This window comes from Megascapheus bottae, chromosome 25 (assembly GCF_031878675.1).
Source record: "Megascapheus bottae isolate mThoBot1 chromosome 25, mThoBot2.hap1, whole genome shotgun sequence".
NCBI lineage: Eukaryota > Metazoa > Chordata > Mammalia > Rodentia > Geomyidae > Megascapheus > Megascapheus bottae.
In genome coordinates, this window is record NC_143533.1 from 9,307,924 (window position 1) to 9,328,961 (window position 21,038).

Sequence of the window (21,038 nt, forward strand, 5' to 3'; positions counted from 1 at the left end):
TGGTGGTTATTTGGAGATAAGAGTCTCAGGACCTGGTTCTGGTAGCTCATGCCTGACATCCTAACTCTTCTGGAAGCTGAGCTCTGAGGCCTGTGGTTCAAATTCATTCCTGGCCGGAAAGTCCCCGAGACTCTTATCTCTGAGAAACTACTCAGAAAAATCCAGATGTGACTGTGTCTCAAGTGGTAGAATGCTAACCTTGGGAGAAAAAGCTCAGGGACAGCACCTCAGGTACTGAGTTCAAGCCCCCATGATGGATGTAAAAAAAAAGTTTCAGAAGAGCTGGGCACAGTGGCTCACACTTGTAACCCTACTACTCAGGGGGCTGAGATCTGAGGATCAAGGTTCAAAGCCAGCCAGTATACAAAACTCTTATCTCCAGTTAACCTCTAGAAAATGGGAAGTAGGGCTTGGCTCAAAGGTAGGACGGTAGGTAGCCTTGAGCTGAAGAGCTCAGGGACAGTGTCCAGGCTGAGTTCAAGCCCCATGATCCACAAAAAAAAAATCTCATAGACTTTTTGCCCAGGCTGGCTTTAAACTTCATTCCTCAGATCTCTCTGTCTCTTCTTTTGTGATGTTTTTGTTTTTGTTTCCTTGTTTTGTGTTGGAGGTGGGATGGAATGTTAGGAGAAATTCAAGAAAGAGTGTTCTCTTTTTCCTATTAGCCTGTTGGTTTTGTGATCTTTGACAGCCGGGCAGGAGCAGAAGCAGCTAAGAATGCACTCAATGTAAGTAGACAGAGGACAGACATTTCTCTGACTAACCCTGTCCTATCTTCCACAATTCTTGCCCCTTCCACACCCAAGGAAAGGGTCTATACATGAACTTGCTTCCCCAGTGCCCTGGCAGAGCCCTTGGTTGCATGGTTTGTGATCAATGCAGCATTTCTGCTGCCTGGCATTTGTGTAGGCAGCTGACAGTATGGGTCCTACAAACTAAGTCTGTCTTTCTCCAACTCATGCAGGGTATTCGCTTTGATCCTGAGAACTCGCAGACCCTGAGACTAGAATTTGCCAAAGCTAACACCAAGATGGCCAAGAGCAAGCTGATGGCATCACCAAATCCTGCCAACGTTCACCCCGCCCTCGGAGCACATTTCATTGCTCGGGACCCCTGTGAGTGACACTCTGAGCTGTCATCTTTCTGCTCCTTGGGTTGGCCCAAGCTGGCAGGGCCTGGTGATGCTGCATGTAGATGTTCAGATTGTTGTCTGGGGTAGTCGTCTTCTCTGTGGACCCCCTTTTCAGGTGGGATGGAATCCTGGGGGTTTCCGGGAGGTTCTTGGATCATAGTTACCTGTCTCAGCCTTCTTGGCCTCCTCCTTATTTATCCCTTTTGCTGAACCTCAAAGGGACTGGGCTTCAGTACTGTCAGTTGCCTAACTTTCCTTGAGGTGTTCATTTGATTCCCTGTGCTTGAGCTGGGCCGAGGCCTAGGTCAAGGCATTCACCAGGGCAGTACAATTTCTCCCTAGCTTTCTTCTTTTATCTTGGGGTCCTCAGAGATGGAAGGGTCTAGCCTCGGGGGCTGAGGGCTCATCGAGGGAACCCGTCGCCTTCTTTGCTAGAAGTGGGTAGTGGGTGGGGAGAGCAGTGTTTTGACAGTGGAGGCCATTGTCTCCTGTTATAGATGACCTGATGGGGGCTGCTTTGATCCCTGCATCCCCAGAGGCCTGGGCTCCTTACCCTCTGTACACCACGGAGCTGACCCCAGCCATCTCCCATTCGACGTTCACCTACCCTGCTGCCACTGCTGCTCTCCATGCTCAGGTAAGCTACTTTGGACCAGGCTGACCAGCCTTTTCATGCCTACCAGGCTGTGGGCCGCGTGTGTCCGCAAGGCTGCAACAGAACTGCCCAAGCCCCAGAGAGCCCCAGATTCCTGTTTTAGGGTTTCAGGACTGGTAGGGAGAACGTGGAAGAAGTATAGTGGAAGGCTGGGGATACCCAGGCCCAGCTGTGCCTGGCCTCCTTGGACACTGAGCCAGGGCTGCTCATGCTCTGCTCTACCTGTGGTTACACAACCGTAGTTTGAATCTTATCTGGAGGCTGATGACCACCTGCCTCTCTCTCTGCCTGTCCTAGGGCTTGAACTCTGGGCCTGGGAACTGTCCCTGGGCTTTTTTGCTCAAGGCTAGCCCTCTACCACTTGAGCCACAAGCACCAGTTCTGGTCTTTTCTGGTTATATGGTCCTGAGGAATTGGACTCAGGGCTCCATGCATGCTAAGCAAGCACTCTACCCCTAGGCACACTCCTGGCCCTCCCTGTGCTCTTTTTGCTCCACCACTTGAGCCCCAGCTCTGCTTCTGGTTTTCTGGTGGTTAATTACAACTAAGAGTCTCATGGACTTTGCTGCCTAGTCTGGCTTTGAACCGCAATCTTCAGACCTCAGACTCCTGAGTAGGTAGGATTACAGGCATGAATCCTCAGTGCTCTACTTCCTCAAAAAAAAAAAAAAAAAAAAAAAGATCTCTGTGCCTTGAGTTACTCAAGGAAAATGAGAAGAATCTGTGCCTCAGGGTGGTTGTAAGCTTTGATGTGAGGCTGGAACCACGTCTGGACGTCCAGGCGGCTCATTCGTGTTTACTGGTTTCTGTGAAGCGTGGGCACTGTCTGCTGTCCCGGTGCAGGGCAGAGGAGCAGGTGCTGTGGGGATGTCGGGCATGGCGAGGCTGCACCATGAGGCGTGGCCATGTAGGCTTTGCTGGCATCTGACTTCGTTAGTGTAGGCGCGGAGATGTGCCACAGGAGGAAGACTCATGTCTTGGTGTGTTTGCAGGGTGGGGGGAGCTGGACAGTGGCTAGCAGGCTAGCCCTAGATAGCCTTAGGAGGGAGGCTGAGGGGTATCTTGATCCTGACCTGGCCTGGAGGGAAAGGAGGGGAGAGAATTCTCAGGAAGTGGCAGCTGAAGCCCGGGGTGGGGGAAGGTCCTAGGGAGAACTGAGTGCATGCCTATTTTCACGCCCACTGAGGGGCCTAGTGGTGTCACACCCAGATTCAGGGTAGGAAGCTCTGGATTAGAGGTCATCAAGACTGCTTTCCCCTATGGCAACTTTGGAATATGCCGAGTAGCTGTTTAAACTTGGCGCTGTCCCTGGCTGAGCATGACAAACAGCTGGAATATAGTCATCTGAGGGAGGAAGGTGGAGGAGCAGAAACCAGGTTTTGTGATAGGAACAAAGCCAGGAGCCTCTGTGTCTGCCCTGATCAGGTCTATGGGGTCTCTTTTATCCCGGGGGCCCAGGGAAGCACTAGATGGCATCACAGACAGCTCCTTCTCTTACCCTGGCTCTGCCACCGGGTAGCTATGTGATCTCCACCTCTGGGCGTCTGCATCCTCATCTGTAAAATGAGAAGCTGGACTGCATTGGGTGGGCAGAGATGCTGGGCCATACAGAGTTGGGGAGCCAAGGATTAATTTTCTCTCTGAGGCCCCAGAGTGCCTGAGTTCTGCCTGGGTGGGGTGCGAGTCCACCTCAGAGGAGTATGGCATTGTTTTGAGAGAGACCACTGATCCGGTGGCTGTGTGTCCATTTTTTTAGCCATAAGAGAAGCTGTAAGAATAGGCATGGAAGCACTTTGCAAACTTTTAATTTTTTTTTTTTTTTTTTTTTTTTGCCAGTCCTGGGCTTGAGCTCAGGGCCTGAGCACCGTCCTTGGACTTTCTCAAGGCAAGAGCTCTACCACTTGAGCCTCGGCACCACTTGTGGCTTTTTTCTATGTATGTGGTACCGAGGAATCGAACCCTGGTCTTCATGCATGCTACGCAAGCACTCTACCACTAGGCCAAACTCCCGGCCTGCAATCTTTTAATTTTTAATTTAAAGAAAATTTTAATTTCTTCAGCTCTGGTCCTGGAGCTTGAACTTAGGACGTGGGCCCTGTCTCTAAGCTTTTCCACTTAAGGCTGTTGCTCTACCACTTGAGCCTAGCTCCATTTCCAGTTAAGTGGAGATAAGAGTCTCATGGGCTTTCCTGCCTGGGTTGGCTTTGAAATGTGATTCTCAGGTCTTAGCACCGAGTAGCACCCGGCCTGCCTGACTTTGGTTTTTGGTGTGTTTCCACCCTGTCTACCCGATGTTAATAGGCATCGTTTTTCTGAAGCTAAGTGAGGATTCTGGTATAAAGAAGCAGCGCAGGATGTCTCAGGCTTACTTTCCTGGTGATGTTAGGGAGGTTGGATCTTTGCGTAAAGGGGAAGAGCAGGTTGTTGGCAGCGTCATTGCTCCTAGTTACCGAGACTCCTGCGTGCAGGCAAGTGCAGCCTGGCACGTGGCTGTGCTCCGTGGAGTGGCGATGTCTCCATGACTCTCTCTGAGCCTCTGCTGTGGAGGAGGCAGGCAAGTGTGCTTTCCTTTTTGCAGGAGGAGGGGCCTGGCCCTTAGAGGTTCCTGACTCAAGCCTTGTCAGGTGGTCAGTGATAACGGGCACCATAGTACCAGTGTGTTGAGAGAGAAGGGTCCCATGTGGCTCCTGACGTCGGCTTGCCTTGCAGGTGCGCTGGTACCCCTCCTCGGATACTGCCCAGCAAGGATGGAAGTACCGCCAGTTCTGTTAGTTTTCTGGTAAGTGCTGGCCCCAGAGGCCTGGGTCCCAGGCTGTGGCTTCTCCCTCTATCCAAGTCCCTCTGTCAGTGAGTTTGCAGTGCTAGGCAGTCCAGGGCTGGCTGGTTCTTCCCTTCTCCTCCCTCTTCTGAGACTCCCTCATGCCCCCACTCCTACTCCATCACTCATGGCCACCTCTCTTCCCCCTGTCTAGGTCTTGTCACCAGGGAGTTGGTTCTGGGACTGTGTGGTGGGGCCTGAGCGGGGCCCTGGTTTCCCTTCCCCACAGCTTGTGTGCAGCTGCTGCTGCCCTGCCGACACTGTGAATCTTAAGCCTGCCTCCGTGGACCCCCCCACTCCTCAGCCCTGCTCTGCCCCACCCCAAAGCCTGGCTCAACACCTTCCAGGATGGCTGGGGGACTTCTGGCTGGGCCACCCTAGACCCTGCTCAGAGGCCTCCCCTGGGACCCAGTCTGGCCTGACTTCCTTCCACCGCCCTCCCCTCGAGGGAATGCGGCATTTAATTTTGCATGTTTTCCGGCACAGCTTTAAGATACTTAAACTTTGTGTATATGCGAGTGCACACTCTGTCCCCACACTGTCGCCACAGCAACAGGGCCCTGCATTCAGGGTTCATCCCGCCTGGTCCTTTTCCACACCCGGCCTCAAGACCCACCCTGAGTCCTGTGGCCACTTCTCCACTGAGGGTCCAACGCCCACACGGTCTCTCCCACAGACCCAGGCTCCACACCTCTCCCACCCCCAACAGGTACACAGTGTGCACCTTTCTGTGCCTTGTCTGAGGCCAGCCACTGTAAGCAAACTCCCCCTCCACCATCCACCAACCCCACACCCAGTGTGCCCACCCCGGCCACGCTTCTCCCCAGACCACCAACCAAAACGTGAGAAGTATTTTTGTACCCTGTGTAACAAAATATTTATGCATCATAAAGGACTTTTTCGTGTGTACCGTTAATTATTGAAGAGACCTCGTTTCGCCCTGTCGGATAAGTTTAATGTTTAGTTTGCAGCCTGTAGAAGAAAAAAAAGGTTTGTTGGTTGTTGTTTTTTTTTTTTTTTTCTTTCTTTCTTCATCAGTGGGCCTTCGTGTCAGGCGTTGGTTTAAGAAAGATGAAATGAAGCAGGAATTGTGCAATTTTTGTTTTCTTTTGTAAGCCTGTCAGGGCTTTGCCTTTAGCGGTGGTTCTGACTACCTGACCAACAGACTTGGGAGACAGGGCGGCTGTTGTTGTAATTGCTGATCCTGAGAGAATGTGAAACTGGATAATATATGAATTGCAAAATAAAAATTAAAAAAAAAAAAACAACCAAAGTGACTTTTCTTTGACCTTTGCTTCTACCTTCCGCGGGATGGGGACTGAGTGCAAGGACTGCTGGGAAGCATGGCGGCGCCCATCTTGCTTCCCTCTCCTTGCTTTTTCAGTTAGCTCAGGAACAAGTGCCTGGCTCAAACAGTTGGGCCCGTGTCTGTCAGGAGTAGTTCACCTCCTCGTTCTTAGGGTTCTGAGGGTACAGACTGAGACTGCGCGCACTCAGAATCACCCCTCAGGTAAAGCTGAGGGGGGGGGACCTCTATTCTGTGTGCTTTCCTTGATTTGGCTTTGTCCTTGCTGGTCTGTGGTTTTCTCCAGGCCTCTAGTAGGAAAGGACTGAAGTTTGAGGTGCTAGGCTCCCCCATCTTTTGGCTAGCATTGGTGCGCGTCTTGCTGGGCTGTGTTGGGGAGAGAGGGCCCTGGAATCTTGTCGTTGGTGGCATCTGCTTCCTGGAAGAGGCTCACATGTGCTGGAGGTCACCAAGGCTGAGCCAAGGGCTCAGGTGGCCTGGGCAAGATCAGCTCATAGCTGCCCGGTGAATCCTGTTCCTCATCTATGAGATGGCTTACAACCGTTTCCATCTCCTACCACAGGGTGGTAGCGCCCAGCTGAGGTGTTCTGTCTGCTTTGTCCATGGCCCCCTGGGAATGCTGCTCTGTGCTCCCCTGCCACCCCATTCACACCTGGCCTGCTTTGCTTGCTCACGCTGCAGGTTCAAGTCCTTCCCTTCCAGTCTTCCCCTGAGCAAAGCTCCATTGGCCTTCATGGGTCCAGGCTACTGTGTCACATGCACCTTGGGTAACTCAGATATCCCTCTCCATTTCCCATCTCTCCCCTTTCTTTACTGGGGCCCTGTACGAGCAGCCAGGATCTGAGATATTTGCTGCTGGCTACTTACAGTCAGCTGTCATAGACTCGAGCCTGATATGCAACCAGATGAGCTAGCATGGGACCTTTGGGTGGCAGACCGTGGTTTACCAGGAGGCCCAGGATTGCAAGGAGGGCAGGGAGAGGAGTCGGTAGCATTTGTGCCAGTAAGAGGTTGTTGGCTCTTTCCTATCTAGTCCTCACCACACTGGCCAAAAGCAAGCCCATAGTACAGCTGGGGCTGAGTCCTGCAGCCCGCAGCCCAGGGCTAGCCTGAACCTGACCTACTTCTGCGGTATCCAGAACCACTGGGTCTTCCTGAAGTGGTGAATTATTTAGCTGAAGAGCCTGGGCTTTTCTGAGAGGGGCTATGGAAGCTGCTCCATAATTTAAAGGCCCCTGTGTCTGTGGCTTCCCTGAAGGCGTCCTTCACGCTTTACTGAGCAGGGCCTAGGCCTGGACCTTGAAAGAGAGGGCTGGCCCTGGGAGGGAAGCACTGCCACCAGTGCAGAGGGGGCGCTCCAGCCCCGCTGGGGGCTTTGCTTGGGGCAGAACCTGTGTGGACAAGCCTCAGGTAGTCACCCTTAGAGTGACTGGAGTTGATGAGGTGCCCAGAGTTGAAGGACTTTCTAGTGAGGGCACAGGAAAGGCTGGGGTCTATAGCAGTTGAGTTCTGCCTGGTATGGTGGTACATACCTATAATCCCAGCTACTTTCTGGGTAGAGACGGGAGGATGAATTTGAAGCCAGGTGAGACAAAAGCTGGCCTCCTGTGATTCCTGCCAGTAGCGCAGTCATCCAGGAGAAAGCACTTCTTCCCCAGATTTGTCTCTGGTTCCATTTTACAGATGGGGAACTTAAAGCCAAGAGGACAGTGGTGACAATGGTTGCTACATGTGTCACTCATGTTCCTGCCTCCTGGTCCACCCACACAGGCCCTACAGGCTCAACAGCCTCTCCCTCCACTTCCCAAGCCTGGACTAAAGAACTCTTGGCCAGCTGCCTGCAGTCCTTTCCTTAGGCCACACTCTGCCCCCTAATGGCTGTATCTGGTCATTTGGATCCTGTGCAGGGAGTCTCTGTAGTTCCTCAGGAGTTAGGACTGTTGATGCTGCAAGACCTTTCCAGCCCACAGCTTGTATCCCAGCTGCCCTGGTCTTCAGTAGAGAAAATGGCACAGTTCAGGAGCCTGAGAGATGAGAAATGGTAATTCCATTCCACAGAAGCCTGGGGCTTTGTCACTTCATTTCCTTTTTTGTGACTTCCTTCTCTCCTAGAATTATCAGAAGGGTTAATGATAGCATAAAAGTATATATAAACACAGGTATTCACCGATTAAGTTTAATTTTTTTTTTTTTTAATTCCTAGGGGTTGGTGTCAAGAGTAGTCCAGGCTTGTCTCAGCCATCTTCCTGTGTCCCCCTATACCCACCTGTGTCCCCTGTGCTGGGACTGAAAGCATGTACCCTATCCCTAGCATAGGTATATCCTATGTCTAACTTAAAAACACATTTTCTTCCTTCTTTCCTTTTTACTAAGAAATGATGTTGATTACATGCTTTGGTTCTTCAATGAATCAGTCACTGGATGATTTGTTGTTTATTTTGGTGCCAGTTCTGGAACTTGAACTCAAGGCCTAGGTGCTGTCCCTAAGCTTTTTCCCTCTACATGCTCTATCACTTCAGGCACACTTCCACTTCCAGCTCTTCTAGTAGTTAATTGGAGATAAGAGTATCACAGAAGGATCTCAGTTCAAAGCCAGCCTGGGCACTAAAAAGTCTGAGAGACTTTTTTTTTTTTTTGGTGGGTCATGGGCTTGAACTCTAGGCCTGGGTGTTGTCCCTGAGTTCTTCAGCTCAAGGCTACTATCCTACCCCTGGGCCTGGACATTGTCCCTGAGCTCGAGGCTACCACCCTACCCTTGAGCCAAGCCCTACGTCCCGTTTTCTGGAGGTTAATTGAAGATAAGAGTCTGAGGTCCTGGGCTGGCAGTTTGGCCTAGTGGTAGAGTGCTTGCCTAGCATGCACGAAGACCCAGGTTCGATTCCTTAGTACCACATACGTAGCAAAAAGCCAGAAGTGGTGCTGTGGCTCATCTGGTAGAGCCCTAGCCTTGAGAAAATCCAGGGACGGTGCTCAGGCCCTGAGCCCAAGCCAGGACTGGCAAAAAAAAAAAAAGTCCTTTTGTGCCCGACTGGCTTTGAACCTTGATCCTCAGATCTCAGCCTCCGGTAGCTAGGATTACAGGTGTGAGCTACACAGCGCCAGCGTCCTTGAGACACTTATCTCTAATCACCAGAAAACCTGAAGTGGTGGTGTGGCTCCAGGAATAGTGTGGTAGCTTTGACCTGAAGAGCTTAGGGATAGCAGCCAGGCCAGAATTCAAGTCCCACAACCAAAAAAAAAAAAAAAGAATATCACAGACTTTTCTGTCTGGCTTCAAACCCAGATCCTCAAATCATTCCCCTGAGTAGCTGGGATTACAAGTGTGAGACACTGGGGTCTGGCACTAAATCTCATATGGCCTGGGCTCAAAGGCCCAGGAATCTTGAGGTTTTTTTTTTGTTTTTTTTTTTTTGCCAGTCCTGGGCTTGAGCTCAGGGCCTGAGCACTGTCCTTGGACTTTCTCAAGGCTAGAGCTCTACCACTTGAGCCTCAGCACCACTTCCAGCTTTTTTCTATGTATGTGGTACTGAGGAATCGAACCCGGGTATTCGTGCATGCTAGGCAAGCACTTTAACCACTAGGCCAAACTCCTGGCCCCTCTTGAGTATTTTTGAGGCTCAAAAATCATAAAAGAATATTTTATAAGGTCTCAGACAACCTTATACTAGACTGACCTTTCACCCTTTAGCTTTGGGGGTAGGATGGGTGCGGAGGTTCAATCCTTGACTTTACATCCACTTGGTAGTAATTACTGTTCACCACTGAGCCATGCCCCAGCTCTAACTAGCCTTGTTACCAAACCACCTAGGACCCCAGAATCCTGACCTAGCAGGAGCAATACGTTTCTGTGTGTTTCAGACTTTGCGAGAGAATCCACATAAACCGGCTTTCATGATTACTATGAAAGAAAGCCCTATGAGACAAGAGTTGTTTGTTTTTAGTTTTGGTAGCTATAGAAACAAGTTAAAAAGATCCCACTGAGAGAAGAGGTTCAACTCCTGTTCCATCCTGTTGCTTGTGTCTGACTGTAGCACTTGAAAGATGACTTGGTCATAATGCTAACTGAACAGGTAGTTTTCCTTAAGGTAGATAACTTGAGGTGTTTTGTTTCACCCGTCTTAGGGCTTGAAGTCAGAGCCTGAGCACTGTCCTTGTGGTACCGAGGAATCAAACTCAGATCTTTGGGCATGCTAGGCAAGCACTCTACCACGAGGCCAGACTCCCAGCCCCTTGGTTTGGTTTTTTTAGTCCCCCCCACTCCCTCTTCACTGCCCCATAACATAAGACTGTGGGATCACTCATTTCTACTCCTGGATAGGAAACTAATTCAGAACAGCCAATGTCATTTGACCAGGGTGAATCAAGCCAGAGCACCAAGCGCCGGGCTCTGTCACCCCTAGATAAGAACCTTACAGCTCACCGCTTCATATCCTCTCATGGTTGGTTTTTTTTTTTTTTTTTTTTTTTTGGGGGGGGGACCCCTAACAACACTGTGTAGCATCTTCCTCCTCTACAGGAGCCTAGCTTAGTGCAGGTATGGGGAGAAAGGCAGTTTCTCTTTTCCTTCCTCCAGGTCAGAAGAACAATGGCAGGTTGGGCACTGGTAGCTGGCATGTGTAATCCTCAGAGGTTGCGATCCGATCCGAGGATTGTGGTTCAAAGCCAGCCCGGGCGTGTGAGTTCGTGATACTCTTATCTGCAGTGAACCACCAGAAAGCCATAAGTGGCTCTGTGACTCAATAGTAGAGCGCTAGCCTTGAGCTGAAGAGCTCAGGGACAGCGCCCAGGCCCAGGGTCAAGCCCCATGACTGACAAAGAATCTTGCTGGGTGCCAGTGGCTCATATCTGTCCTCCTAGTTCCTCAGGAAGCTTATCTGAGGATAGCAGTTCCAAGCCAGCCTGAGTAGAAAAGTTCCTATGAGACACTTATCTTCAATGAACGACTCAAAACCCAAGAGTTGAACTGTGGCTCAAGTGGTAGGGTGCCAGCCTTGAGCACAAAGAGAGGCTCAGGGATCGAACCCAGGCCCTGAATTCAAGCTTCAGGACTTGGGGGAGGGGAGGTAGGAAAGGGAGGAGGGGAAATCTGCCGTCCACAGATCCAGATGTGAATTGTCCCAGTTTTTCTTCCCTAGAGTTTTGTGGGCTCCCAGCCAGGGTGAGACATTCAGGTCTCGTCTCACTTGGCTTTAACATCTTCTTCCCTGTGTCTTTAGGTCAAGACATTGGCTGGTCAGTGTGCAGGCTCCCAGGAGCCCAGGGCAGCATCTTCATCCTCAACAGGAAGCCTGTGGTGAAGATTCACTCCAGGACTCTTTTCCTCACAGCCCTAGGCAATCTCTGTGGCCCGACCAAGGCCCATTATTGTCCCTTTGGTCTTACCCCTCCCCACCCCCAGCCCCCTGCGCCCCGCTGCTCACCCCTCTGCGACCCTGTGAAGGTCAACTTGAGGTGTTTGCCCAGCTCTGACAAGAAAGCTTTGATGAGGTCTCCCTCCACCCAGGAGCCGCCTGTGCCATGGGCTGGGGCGCCCCCTAGTGGCTGAACATGAGGACGGATTTTAGGTATTTTCCTTTTAAAAATGTTTTATTATTGTCTGTCTTTCTGTCTTTTTAATTTTGCCTTTAGGATAAACTGCTCTCTGTGGCTGCTCCATGGTCCATTGATTCTGGGCTGTGTGTCTGGGTATCCAGACTCTTAACGGATATCCTGAGAGGCAGAGGCCAGCAGGCCGACCTTCATGACCACTCCCAGAATACCTGGAGGTTTCCTGCTAGACAGGAAGCTAAACTACTGATATTAGACCACAAAAGTGAGTATTAGACTAAAAACTTATCCTGGAGCAAAATAATCTGTATTCTCCTGCGAGAGATGATGGGCTTTCAGCCTACTGAAAGTGGATTCCTTTGCTGATAAAACTTTACTATGAAAAAATCTGGGGATGGCCAGACATGGGTGGCTCACACCTGTAATCCTAGATACTCAGGAGGCTGAACTCGGAGGATCATAATTTGAAGCCATCCTGTACAAACAAATCTTGAGAGTCTTTTATCTCCAGTTCTCCAGTTTAGCAACAGAAAAGAAGAGTGGCTCAATAGGTAGAATGCCAGACTTGAGCAAAAAAGTCGAGTGCAAGTGGGCCTTAGTTGAGTTACTCCTAGCTGCCACTCTTGTCATGCAGCACAGCCAGCGCTGTTGACCTTGCAATTATGCTGGTCCCCACCCAGATCTGAAGCTTTTAGGCCATGTTGCTCTTCAGCAGAGTCCTGGGAACTAGATGGTACCTTGTTAACACATGCCTAACTCTGGGTGGCTTCATGAGTGTGTGTGTGTGTGTGTGTGTGTGTGTATACTGGGGCTTGAAGTCAGGATCTCACATTCTTACTTGAGCCATAACGGGTTAATTGGAATTAAGAGTCTCTGCCCAAGCTGATTTCAAACTGTGATCCTCAGACTTCAGCTTCCTGAGTAGTTGGGATTTCAGGTGTGCCTGGCTGCCCCTTCACTTGTGAGATGTATATTATAAGATATGTGTCCTTATGGGAACCCAGCCTCCATGAAAACTCCTGTCTAGTGAAAGCGATGGGCACTGCCTGAACTGAAGAGATGGTGAGCTGTTTTAAGGCAGTGGCTTGCTTATCCTGATGTGTAATAGAATGTTCTGGTGGTAATTCAAGAGCTGTCCTGGTATTTCTGTTCTTATTCTCTATCATAAAATGCTCAGCTTCATTAAGAATTACACACACCCTCGCCAGGCACAAGTGTTTCATGCCCCTAATCCCAGCTGATCAGGAGCTGGGGTCAGGAGGACCAAGATTCATAGAGTAGAAGAATCTGCAAGGCTGTCTCCAAAATAACCAGCCAAAAGTTGGGATGAAGTTGTGTCTCAAATGGAGAGTGCCATTCAAGAAAGCAAAGCTACTCAGGAGGCTGAGATCTGAGGATCCAGGTTCAAAGCCAGCCCAGATCTGCTGACCTTATGATGCTGGCCCCAGCTCCTGCCAGCTGCTACTCGGTAGGGTATGACCCTTAATGCTTTTAATTTTTCTAGAGAAACTGGACATTAAGATTTATTTTTAAGTGTGAAAATTCCTGATTTAGGATGTTGGAAACTAACAACAATAACAACAAAAAGAATCAGAGCCATTGTATGCGATTTCAAGGGCTTGAGGGCCTGGCATGGCTCAAATGGTAGAGTGCTTGCCTAGCCTTGAGTTAAACAAAATACCAAGAAACAACAAAACTCCAAACATGCCTTGGAGGGCTGGTGCATCTAACTCAAGTAGTATGATGTTTTCTAAACTACATTGACTTCCTGGATTCAACTCTCCACTAAAAAAAAAAAAAGCTAAATAAATATACAAACAAAAACACTTTTTTAAGATTTCATGTTGTGCAGTGAATCTAGGGTCAAAAATTTTGCCTAAGTGCTCAGTCTCTAAACTATATACACATATGGTTTGTTCTTCTTTACTTTGTAGTCCCCTACCTTGGCCTCCCAAATGCTGAGATTACAGATTTGTGCTACTGTGGCCCAGCTGTTCCTTTCTTTTTCCACAGCCAGCTTTTGTGCCAGGGGCTAGGCACCAAAAGCCTCTTCCCTTCACTCACGCTGGGCCGCTGAGGAAAGATCAGAATTGGGCTTTCAAGGATGTGTCCGCAGTGCCGCCAGGGGCCTATAGGGGGCACACGTGAGTGTTGAAAACTAGCAAAGGTGTGAGTTCTGCAGAACTGTGTGTGGGCTTGAAGCAGCTGGGGTTGCCCCCTGGGAATGCAGTGTGGCCTGCCTTTCCTGCTGGTAGGTACTCCTTGCCTCATCTGTGGAGCTTAGGAGCATCTGTCTGGGTGGATTTTGTCTGTAACCTTTCTACCCATTCTACTCTTTCCTGCGTCCCCCATGCAGTCCTGCTCTGTTCTGTCCTGGCCAAATCTGCTAAGAATCATGTCAAGAGTCCTCACAGGGTCTGGGATGTGGCTTAGTGGTAGAGTGCTTGCCTGGCATGCATGAGTTCGATTCCTCAGTACTACATACACACACAAAAAGCCTGAAGTGGCACTGTGGCTCAAGTGATAGAGTGCTATCCCTGAGCAAAAGAAGCTAGGGACACTGCCCAGGCCTTAAGTTCAAGCCCTAGAACTGGCAAAAAAAAAAAGTCTGGGCCAGGAGTTTGGCCTAGTGGTTAAAATGCTTGGCTAGCATGCACAAAGACCCGGGTTCAATTCCTTGGTACCACATGTATAGAAAAAAGCCAGAAGTGGTGCTGAGGCTCAAGTGGTAGAGCTCTAGCCTTGAGAAAGTCCAAGGACAGTGCTCAGGCCCTGAGCTCAAGCCCAAGACTGGCAAAAAAAAAAGTCTTCACAAAGATTTTTTTTTAAATTTAATGTTAGCAATCCTAGCTATCCAGGAGGCTAAGATCTGAGAATTCTAATTCAAAGCTCTGCCTGGCATAGTACCAGCTTTGAACAAAAATGTTCAGGAACAATGCCCAGACCCTGCGTTCAAGGTCCAGGGCTCTAGCATACATACAGACAAAAGGTATTTTAATCACAAACTGTTTGTTACATTAGGAGGTGAGGAGTGGAAAGAGACTACAAGTTTAATGGGAAAAAGGGATGCAAACTTCCCTGTGCTAATGAAGAGCTTATTTACATGTTTTGAAAATAGTTGATGGCACCAAATCTTGCTGCTTAGATCCCACGGACACATGCCAGACGGGTTCTGTCACACCACAAATGCACCTTTTTTAAGTATTTAAAGTTGGTGGAAAACAAAATTCACATGAAAAGAAAATTTTTTTTGCTAGACCTAGAGCTTGAACTCAGGGCCTGAGCACTGCTCTTGGGCTCTCTCAAAACTAGCACTCTACCACTTGAGCCACAGCACTGGCTTTTTTGTTTGTTTGTTTGTCATGGGGCTTGAATTCTGGGCCTGGGCACTGTCCCTGAACTCATCAGCTCAAGGCTACCACCCTACCCCTGGGCTCTTCAGCTCAAGGTTTAACGCTACCACATTACTGCTGGAGACACAGCATTACTATCGGTTTTCTAGTGGTTAATTGGAGCTAAGAGTCTCACAGTCTTTAGTACCTGAGACTGGCTTTGAACACGATCCTCAGATCTCAGCCTCCTGAGCAGCTAAGATTACAGGTGTGAGCCACAACACCCCTCTATTTCTGTCTTTTTCTATGTATGTGGTACTGAGGAATCGAACCAGGGTCTTCATGCATGCTAGGCAAGCACTCAACCACCAAGCCAAACTTCTGGCTGTCACATGAAATTTTAAATTTCATAGGAGTACATTGTTGTTATTACTCAAAACTAGAATTTGGCTAGGCAGGTTCTGTACCACTTGAGCCAGAATGCATGATTTTTGTTTGCTTGTTTATTTTTGAAAATTTGCTGAGCAAGGATTTGTTTTAGGAAAACAAGTTTAAGTAGGGAGAAACATTTTCTGTCCATGTAGGAAATGAGAGTTGGAAACTCAGAATGGCAACTTTTTCCCCCCAATGGGGCTTGACCAGGGCTCAGGTGCTATCTCTGAGCTTTTTCACTTAATTCTAGTATTCTATCATGTTCATCCCCGTACCATTCCCAGTTTTCATGCCTGGCCTGGCTCCGAACTGTGATCCTCAGATCTCAGCCTCTTGAGTAACAAGGATTATAGGTACGAGCCTTGTTGTTTGTGGTGTTTAATAGCCTCACAGACTTTCTTGCCCGGATTGGATTTGAACCATGATCCTCAAATCTCATCCTCCTCAATAGTTAGGATTAGGGATTACAAATATGAGCTTGTTTATTTTAACTATGCAGGATTACAGTTTCCTTATATAACATTAGAGCTTTATAGATGGGAGTGGAACCTTCACCCTCTTTCTCTCTCTCCACTTCCTTAGAGATGACCTGGGGTTTTAGTTGGGCATGAATTCCCTCAGAGCACATGTATTGTCACATGGACATGTTGCCTGACTCCTGAGAGAACACCTAAGCTCAGGTCAGTGGCAGCGTGGGGCTGGGAGTGGCTCTAGACTTATTATTACTGCTTTGCACCTGGCAGCTGGGATTGGCTGGCTGAGCAAAAGGGAGTGGTGACTTGGCCCACTGTGCTGTGAGAGTGACATTAAATGTGGGAGGTGGTGGGAGAGCACGGATCCTTATCTGTGTTTTCAAACGGATATGCCTAACTCTGGAAACTGACTTCTTCTGACCTTGACAAGGGCACAGAAAACAATGCATCTATCACAGGGGTGCATCTTCAGCCACATTGCTGGGGACAGAGGGAAATGGTGCAGACTGTGGCGTGATGGATGAGCCAAGCTTGTTCTAATGGGAGTTTGATCAATGGAGAAATGTGGTGGTTTTATTGTTGATTTTTTTTTTTTTGGTGGTATTGAGATTTGTTGGGTGTGTGGGGTGGGGAGGTAGATTTTGGCCAGTCCTGAGGCTTAAACTCAGGGCCTAGGTACTCTCCTTAATCTTTCTCAAGGCTGGCACTCTACCACTTGAACCACAAGTACCACTTCTGGCGTTTTCTGTGTATGTGGTACTGAGGAATCAAACCCAGGGTTTCATGCATACTAGGCAAGCACTGTACCATAGGCTACACTTTAGGCCCAGTATTGGGATTTGAATTCAGGGCTTTGTGCTTTCCATGTCTCCAGCCATTTTGGCTTTATTTTTTTAATTTTTATTTATTATTATTATTATTTTTGGCCAGCCTTGGGGCTTGAACTCAGGGCCTAAGCACTATCCTTGGCCTTTTTCCTCAAAGCTAGCATTCTGCCACTTGAGCCATAACACACTTCTGGCTTTTTCTATATATGTGATACCGAGGAATCGAACCTGGGTCTTCGTGCATGCTAGGCAAGCACTCTACCACTAGGCCAAACTCCCAGCCTATTTTTATTTTTAGGTAGAGTCTCTCTTTTTGCCTGAACTGATTTCAGACCAGAACCCTTCTACTTCCATCCTCGATCTTCTGTTTAGCTGGATTCAGGTATCCTCACCAAGCTTGTCTTTTCTTTTTTCTTTTTTTTTTTTTTGCCAGTCTTGGGGCTTGAACTTGAGGCCTGGTCACTCTCCCTGAGGTTGGTTCTCTTACTCAAGGCTAGCACTCTGCCATTTGAGCCACAGCTCCATTTCCTGCTTTTTCTGACTAGTTTATTTGAAATAAGAGTCTTTTGGACTTTACTGTCTGGGCTGGCTTCAAACTGATGTCCTCAGATCTCATTGTCCTGAGTCGCTAGAATTACAGGTGTGAGCCACTGGCACATGACTAGTACATGTCTTTTTTTTTTTTTTTTTTTTTTTTTTGCCAGTCCTGGGGACTGAACTCAGGGCCTGAGCACTGCCCTTGGGCTTTCCTCAAGGCTTGTGTTCTACCACTTGAGCCACAGCACCACCTCTGGTTTTTTTGTGTATGTGGTACCGAGGAATCCAACCTGGGTCTTCATCCATGCCACTGGGCCACTTCTGGCCTTTTCTGTTTATGTGGTAATGAGGAATGGAACTTAGGTCTTTGCGCATGCTAGGCAAGCACTCTACTACTAGTCCACATTCCTGGCCCTGTGAGACTCTTACCTCCAATAACCTACTAAAAAAAAGAAAAGAAAAAGAAAAAAGGTTGTAATGTGATTTAGATCTCAGCCTTCTGACTGGCTTGGATTATAGGCATGAAGCACTGGCACCCAGCTTCCATTTTGTTGGTCAGACATGGAATGTGTCTGCAGGCTGCATTTGTTCCTTGGGCTTTGGAGCTTTTTCGCTCTGAGGTTGAGCACAGGGCCTTGCATTCATCTGTTGGTGTGTGCCTGGCCCTGAGACTTCATTCCCACCACTGTGGGAATGGTTGACTCCACGCCCCTTTCCGGTTCCTACCAGCTTTCCAGAATCCATGGAGTTAACAGAACTCCACCAGGAAGCTGGGAGTTTAGCAGAAAGTTCCAGAAGCATCCCTTAAAAGTCTAAGGAAGTCAGCCAGTTGAGATTCAGCAGAAGCCAAGACCCCTCGCTGGAGACGGGTCCTGAGACATCCAGTATTTTTCTTACACATTGGGGGAAGGGCCTCTCCCAGGACACAGCCTGGAGACTGGAGACCAGGTCTCAGAGGGCTTTGTCTGGTCAGCAAGGCAGTCAGATACAAATGGAAATGCACACACACACACACACACGCACACACACACACGTGCACACAATCCTCAGCCCTTCCAGGACCTTTTCCCACGCAGCCCCAGCATCCCAACCGGAAGGGCAGCCAGTCATGGGAATGGACAGAGGTCCCCTCCCCCGTGGCCGCTCCACCCCGCTTGCTCCATGCAGTCCCTGGCCACTCTCCCCACTCCCCCCACAGGAGGAAGTCCCTGAACAATGTGGCAGATCAGAGAGCAGGCACGGTGCCCAGAGCCCACGGCTCAGGACTGGCTTCCACAGGCCACGGGGCCCTGACCCCTGGCTGCCCTGCTCCCCAACTACTCCAGCAGCTTCTCCATCCCTCCACCCTGGGGCCACCCACCCCAGCTCCCTTTGCCTCTTCTGGATGGAGTCATTGCCTGGGCAGAATGGACGGTGGTGCCCGCGAGCATGTGGACCATTCTCACAGGGACACAAGGTGACAGACAGCCTAGCATTTCCAACTCTCTAGGGCTTGGAAAGTTGGTGGGAACAACACATTTGGTTTTTCCTGTGGGTCTAAAATAGTGTTCTGCCGGGGACCGGAACCCGACCCAGCAGGGCGCACCCCCCCACACACACTTATTCCCAGATCTAATATTTCCAACTACCTCACTTTCAAAAAAAACTCATTCAGGAGCTGGGTGTGGTAGCCTGTGCCTGCAATTCCAGTGCTTGAAAGGCTGGTGAGGGAGGATAGAGTTTGAGGCAAGCCTGAGCTAAATTTAAAAAAGGGAAAAAGAAAAGAAAATCTCGATTCAGTTGGGTGTGTTACTAGTCAGCTGTAGTCCTAGCTACCTGGGAAGCTTAGGGAAGAGGATCACTAGAGCCCAGGGGAGCCTGGAAAGCAGAAGCTGTACCCCAGCTCTGTGGTATGTGTTCCTGGGGCTTGAACTCGGCTCCTCAGTGCTGGTTCTTTCTTTTTGTCAGTCGTGCAGCTAGAACTCACTGCCTGGGCACTGTCCCTGAGCCCTTTTGCTCAAGACTAGTGTTCTTCCACTTTGAGCCACAGCACTACTTTCCTTTTTTGAGTGGTTAATTGGAGCTAAGAGACTCTTGGGCTTTCCTGCCAGGGCTGGCTTTGAACCTGGCCTCAGTGCGCTTTCTGCTGAATGTGGAAAGTGGAACCATTCAAGCTGAGGAATGGTCTGGAGCGGGACTAAAATACCCCAAGGCCAGACATGCTTGTCTTCTTTGACACTTTGAAAAGAAGTCAGAGTGGCTTCAGAAGTAGAAGGCACCAGATTGTAGCTCTTTCAGAGCCTCTTGTGCAGACCAGATGAGAAGTTTTGGACTTCAAGTTAAGAAGTCAGTGGAAGGTTTACAGTAAGGATGTGACCTGCAGTTAATATTCTTAAAAACCAAGTCAGGCATCAGTGACTGACAACCTGCAATCCTAGATACTTAGGGCGCTGAAAGATCTGAGGATCATGGTTTGAAGCCAGCCAGGGCATGAAAGTCTGAGAGACTTTTTTTCCTTTCCAGTCCTGGTTCAAAGCCACTCCAGGGCACTGAAGCCTGTGAGACTGTTATCTCCATTTAACCACCAAGAAAACCTGAAGTGGTGCTGTGGCTCAAGGAGTAGAGTGGTAGCCTTGAGATGAAGAGCTCAGGGACAACGCCCAAGCCCAAGGGTAGGGCGGTAGCCTTGAGTTGAAGAGCTCAGGGACAACGCCCAGAGTCCAAGCCCCATGAGCCACACACACACACACACACACACACACACACACACACACACACACACACACACACACACACACACACACACACACACACGATTATGTTTTGAGACCAGCCTAGCGGGAGAAGCTCTTGAGAGTTCTTCTCCTGGGAACTGAGTTGGTGAGCATGGGTGGAATAGTACATAGAGAAGGTATGGACAGGGACCACTCAGGAGAGTCTAGGATCTGAGAGAAGGAGAAAGTGTGCCAGGAGAGAGGAGTAATCAGCTGTCCTAATTTATACTGACTCTGGATTTGGCTGTCCTGAGCTTTTGTGAGAGATAGCTGCACTTCCTCTTGCCTGTTAACTGGAGGTAAGAGTCTCATGGACCTTCCTTCCTGGTTGGATTGGCTTTGAACTGTGACCCTCAGAACCCAGCCTCCTGAGTAGCTGGGATCACAGGTGTGAGCCACTATCTCACAGTTTCACAACACTGCTTTGTGAAAGCTATTTTGGTGGAGGCATCTCATGGACTTTTCTGCCTGGGCTAGCTTTGAACTTTGATACGGGCATGAGACATTAGGGTCCAGCTGTATTTGGGGGACACTTGTGATTTGAGGTGATAACAAACGTCAGTGGTTTCTACTTTGTAGTGCTGCCCCATCTGTGAAGCTAACCTTCCCAGGTTGCCTTCTCTTTCACATTAAGCACTTGACTTGTATTGTGATGGCCTCTCTGTGCCTCTCCCTCTGGCCAGATTGTGACATCCAAGGCAGGAACCCTGCCCTGCTCGCTGATCATTGAGTATTCCTGGGCTCTAACCCCACCCTGAAGCACATAGTAAGTAGCTGCTCAATGAATTCTGTGGAATAAATGTGTAGATGTGATGAGGTGTCTGGTTTGCAGTGTGGATTGATGTTGAACAAGAGATTGCCGAGGCCTTCAGTGATTGTTTAGAAGTGCCTGTCATTGTGACCACCGCGTAATTTGGGGGCCTTCTAAGCCAGGGACAGAAATGTTGGCATTAATCTGTGGAAAGGATCGGCTAGGGCAGTGAATGGATGGGCAGTGTAATATTACATGATCGATCGGTGTAGCCTGCATCAGTGGTAGACCTGAAGTAACACTGAATGGATTTAAGGATGTCTGTGGTCAGACTTACAAAGAGATGGCTTCAGGTGATCCTGTGATTGGCCAGTGACTTAGCCTTGCTCATTCACCTGAAATGTGTCTTCAAAAGGCCGAACTGACAGCTGAGGTATTGATCTGTATTAGGAACAGGGTGTATTGAGATAATCTG

General features: G+C 49.2%; 1 protein-coding gene and 1 long non-coding RNA gene across 3 annotated transcripts in view; both read left to right on the forward strand.

Annotated features, from left to right (window-relative positions):
- Positions 1-6,364, forward strand: part of Rbpms2 (RNA binding protein, mRNA processing factor 2) — a 29,177-nt gene extending 22,813 nt beyond the window's left edge. The window contains exons 4-8 of one of the 2 annotated variants that reach the window (XM_090357744.1): positions 666-728; positions 965-1,115; positions 1,630-1,769; positions 4,497-4,566; positions 4,760-6,364. In XM_090357744.1, the coding sequence (XP_090213870.1) occupies positions 666-728; positions 965-1,115; positions 1,630-1,769; positions 4,497-4,559 (417 nt within the window). In that variant the 3' untranslated portion in view covers positions 4,560-4,566; positions 4,760-6,364. The remainder of the gene's footprint in view (positions 1-665; positions 729-964; positions 1,116-1,629; positions 1,770-4,496; positions 4,567-4,759) is intronic. The other variant, XM_090357745.1, reaches the window with a different exon arrangement.
- Positions 6,365-11,575: 5,211 nt separating this feature from the next.
- Positions 11,576-15,885, forward strand: LOC150046357 (uncharacterized). The gene is made up of 3 exons (XR_016539605.1): positions 11,576-11,723; positions 13,472-13,602; positions 15,805-15,885. It is a non-coding gene; the product is annotated as an uncharacterized LOC150046357 (long non-coding RNA).
- Positions 15,886-21,038: the final 5,153 nt, after the last annotated feature.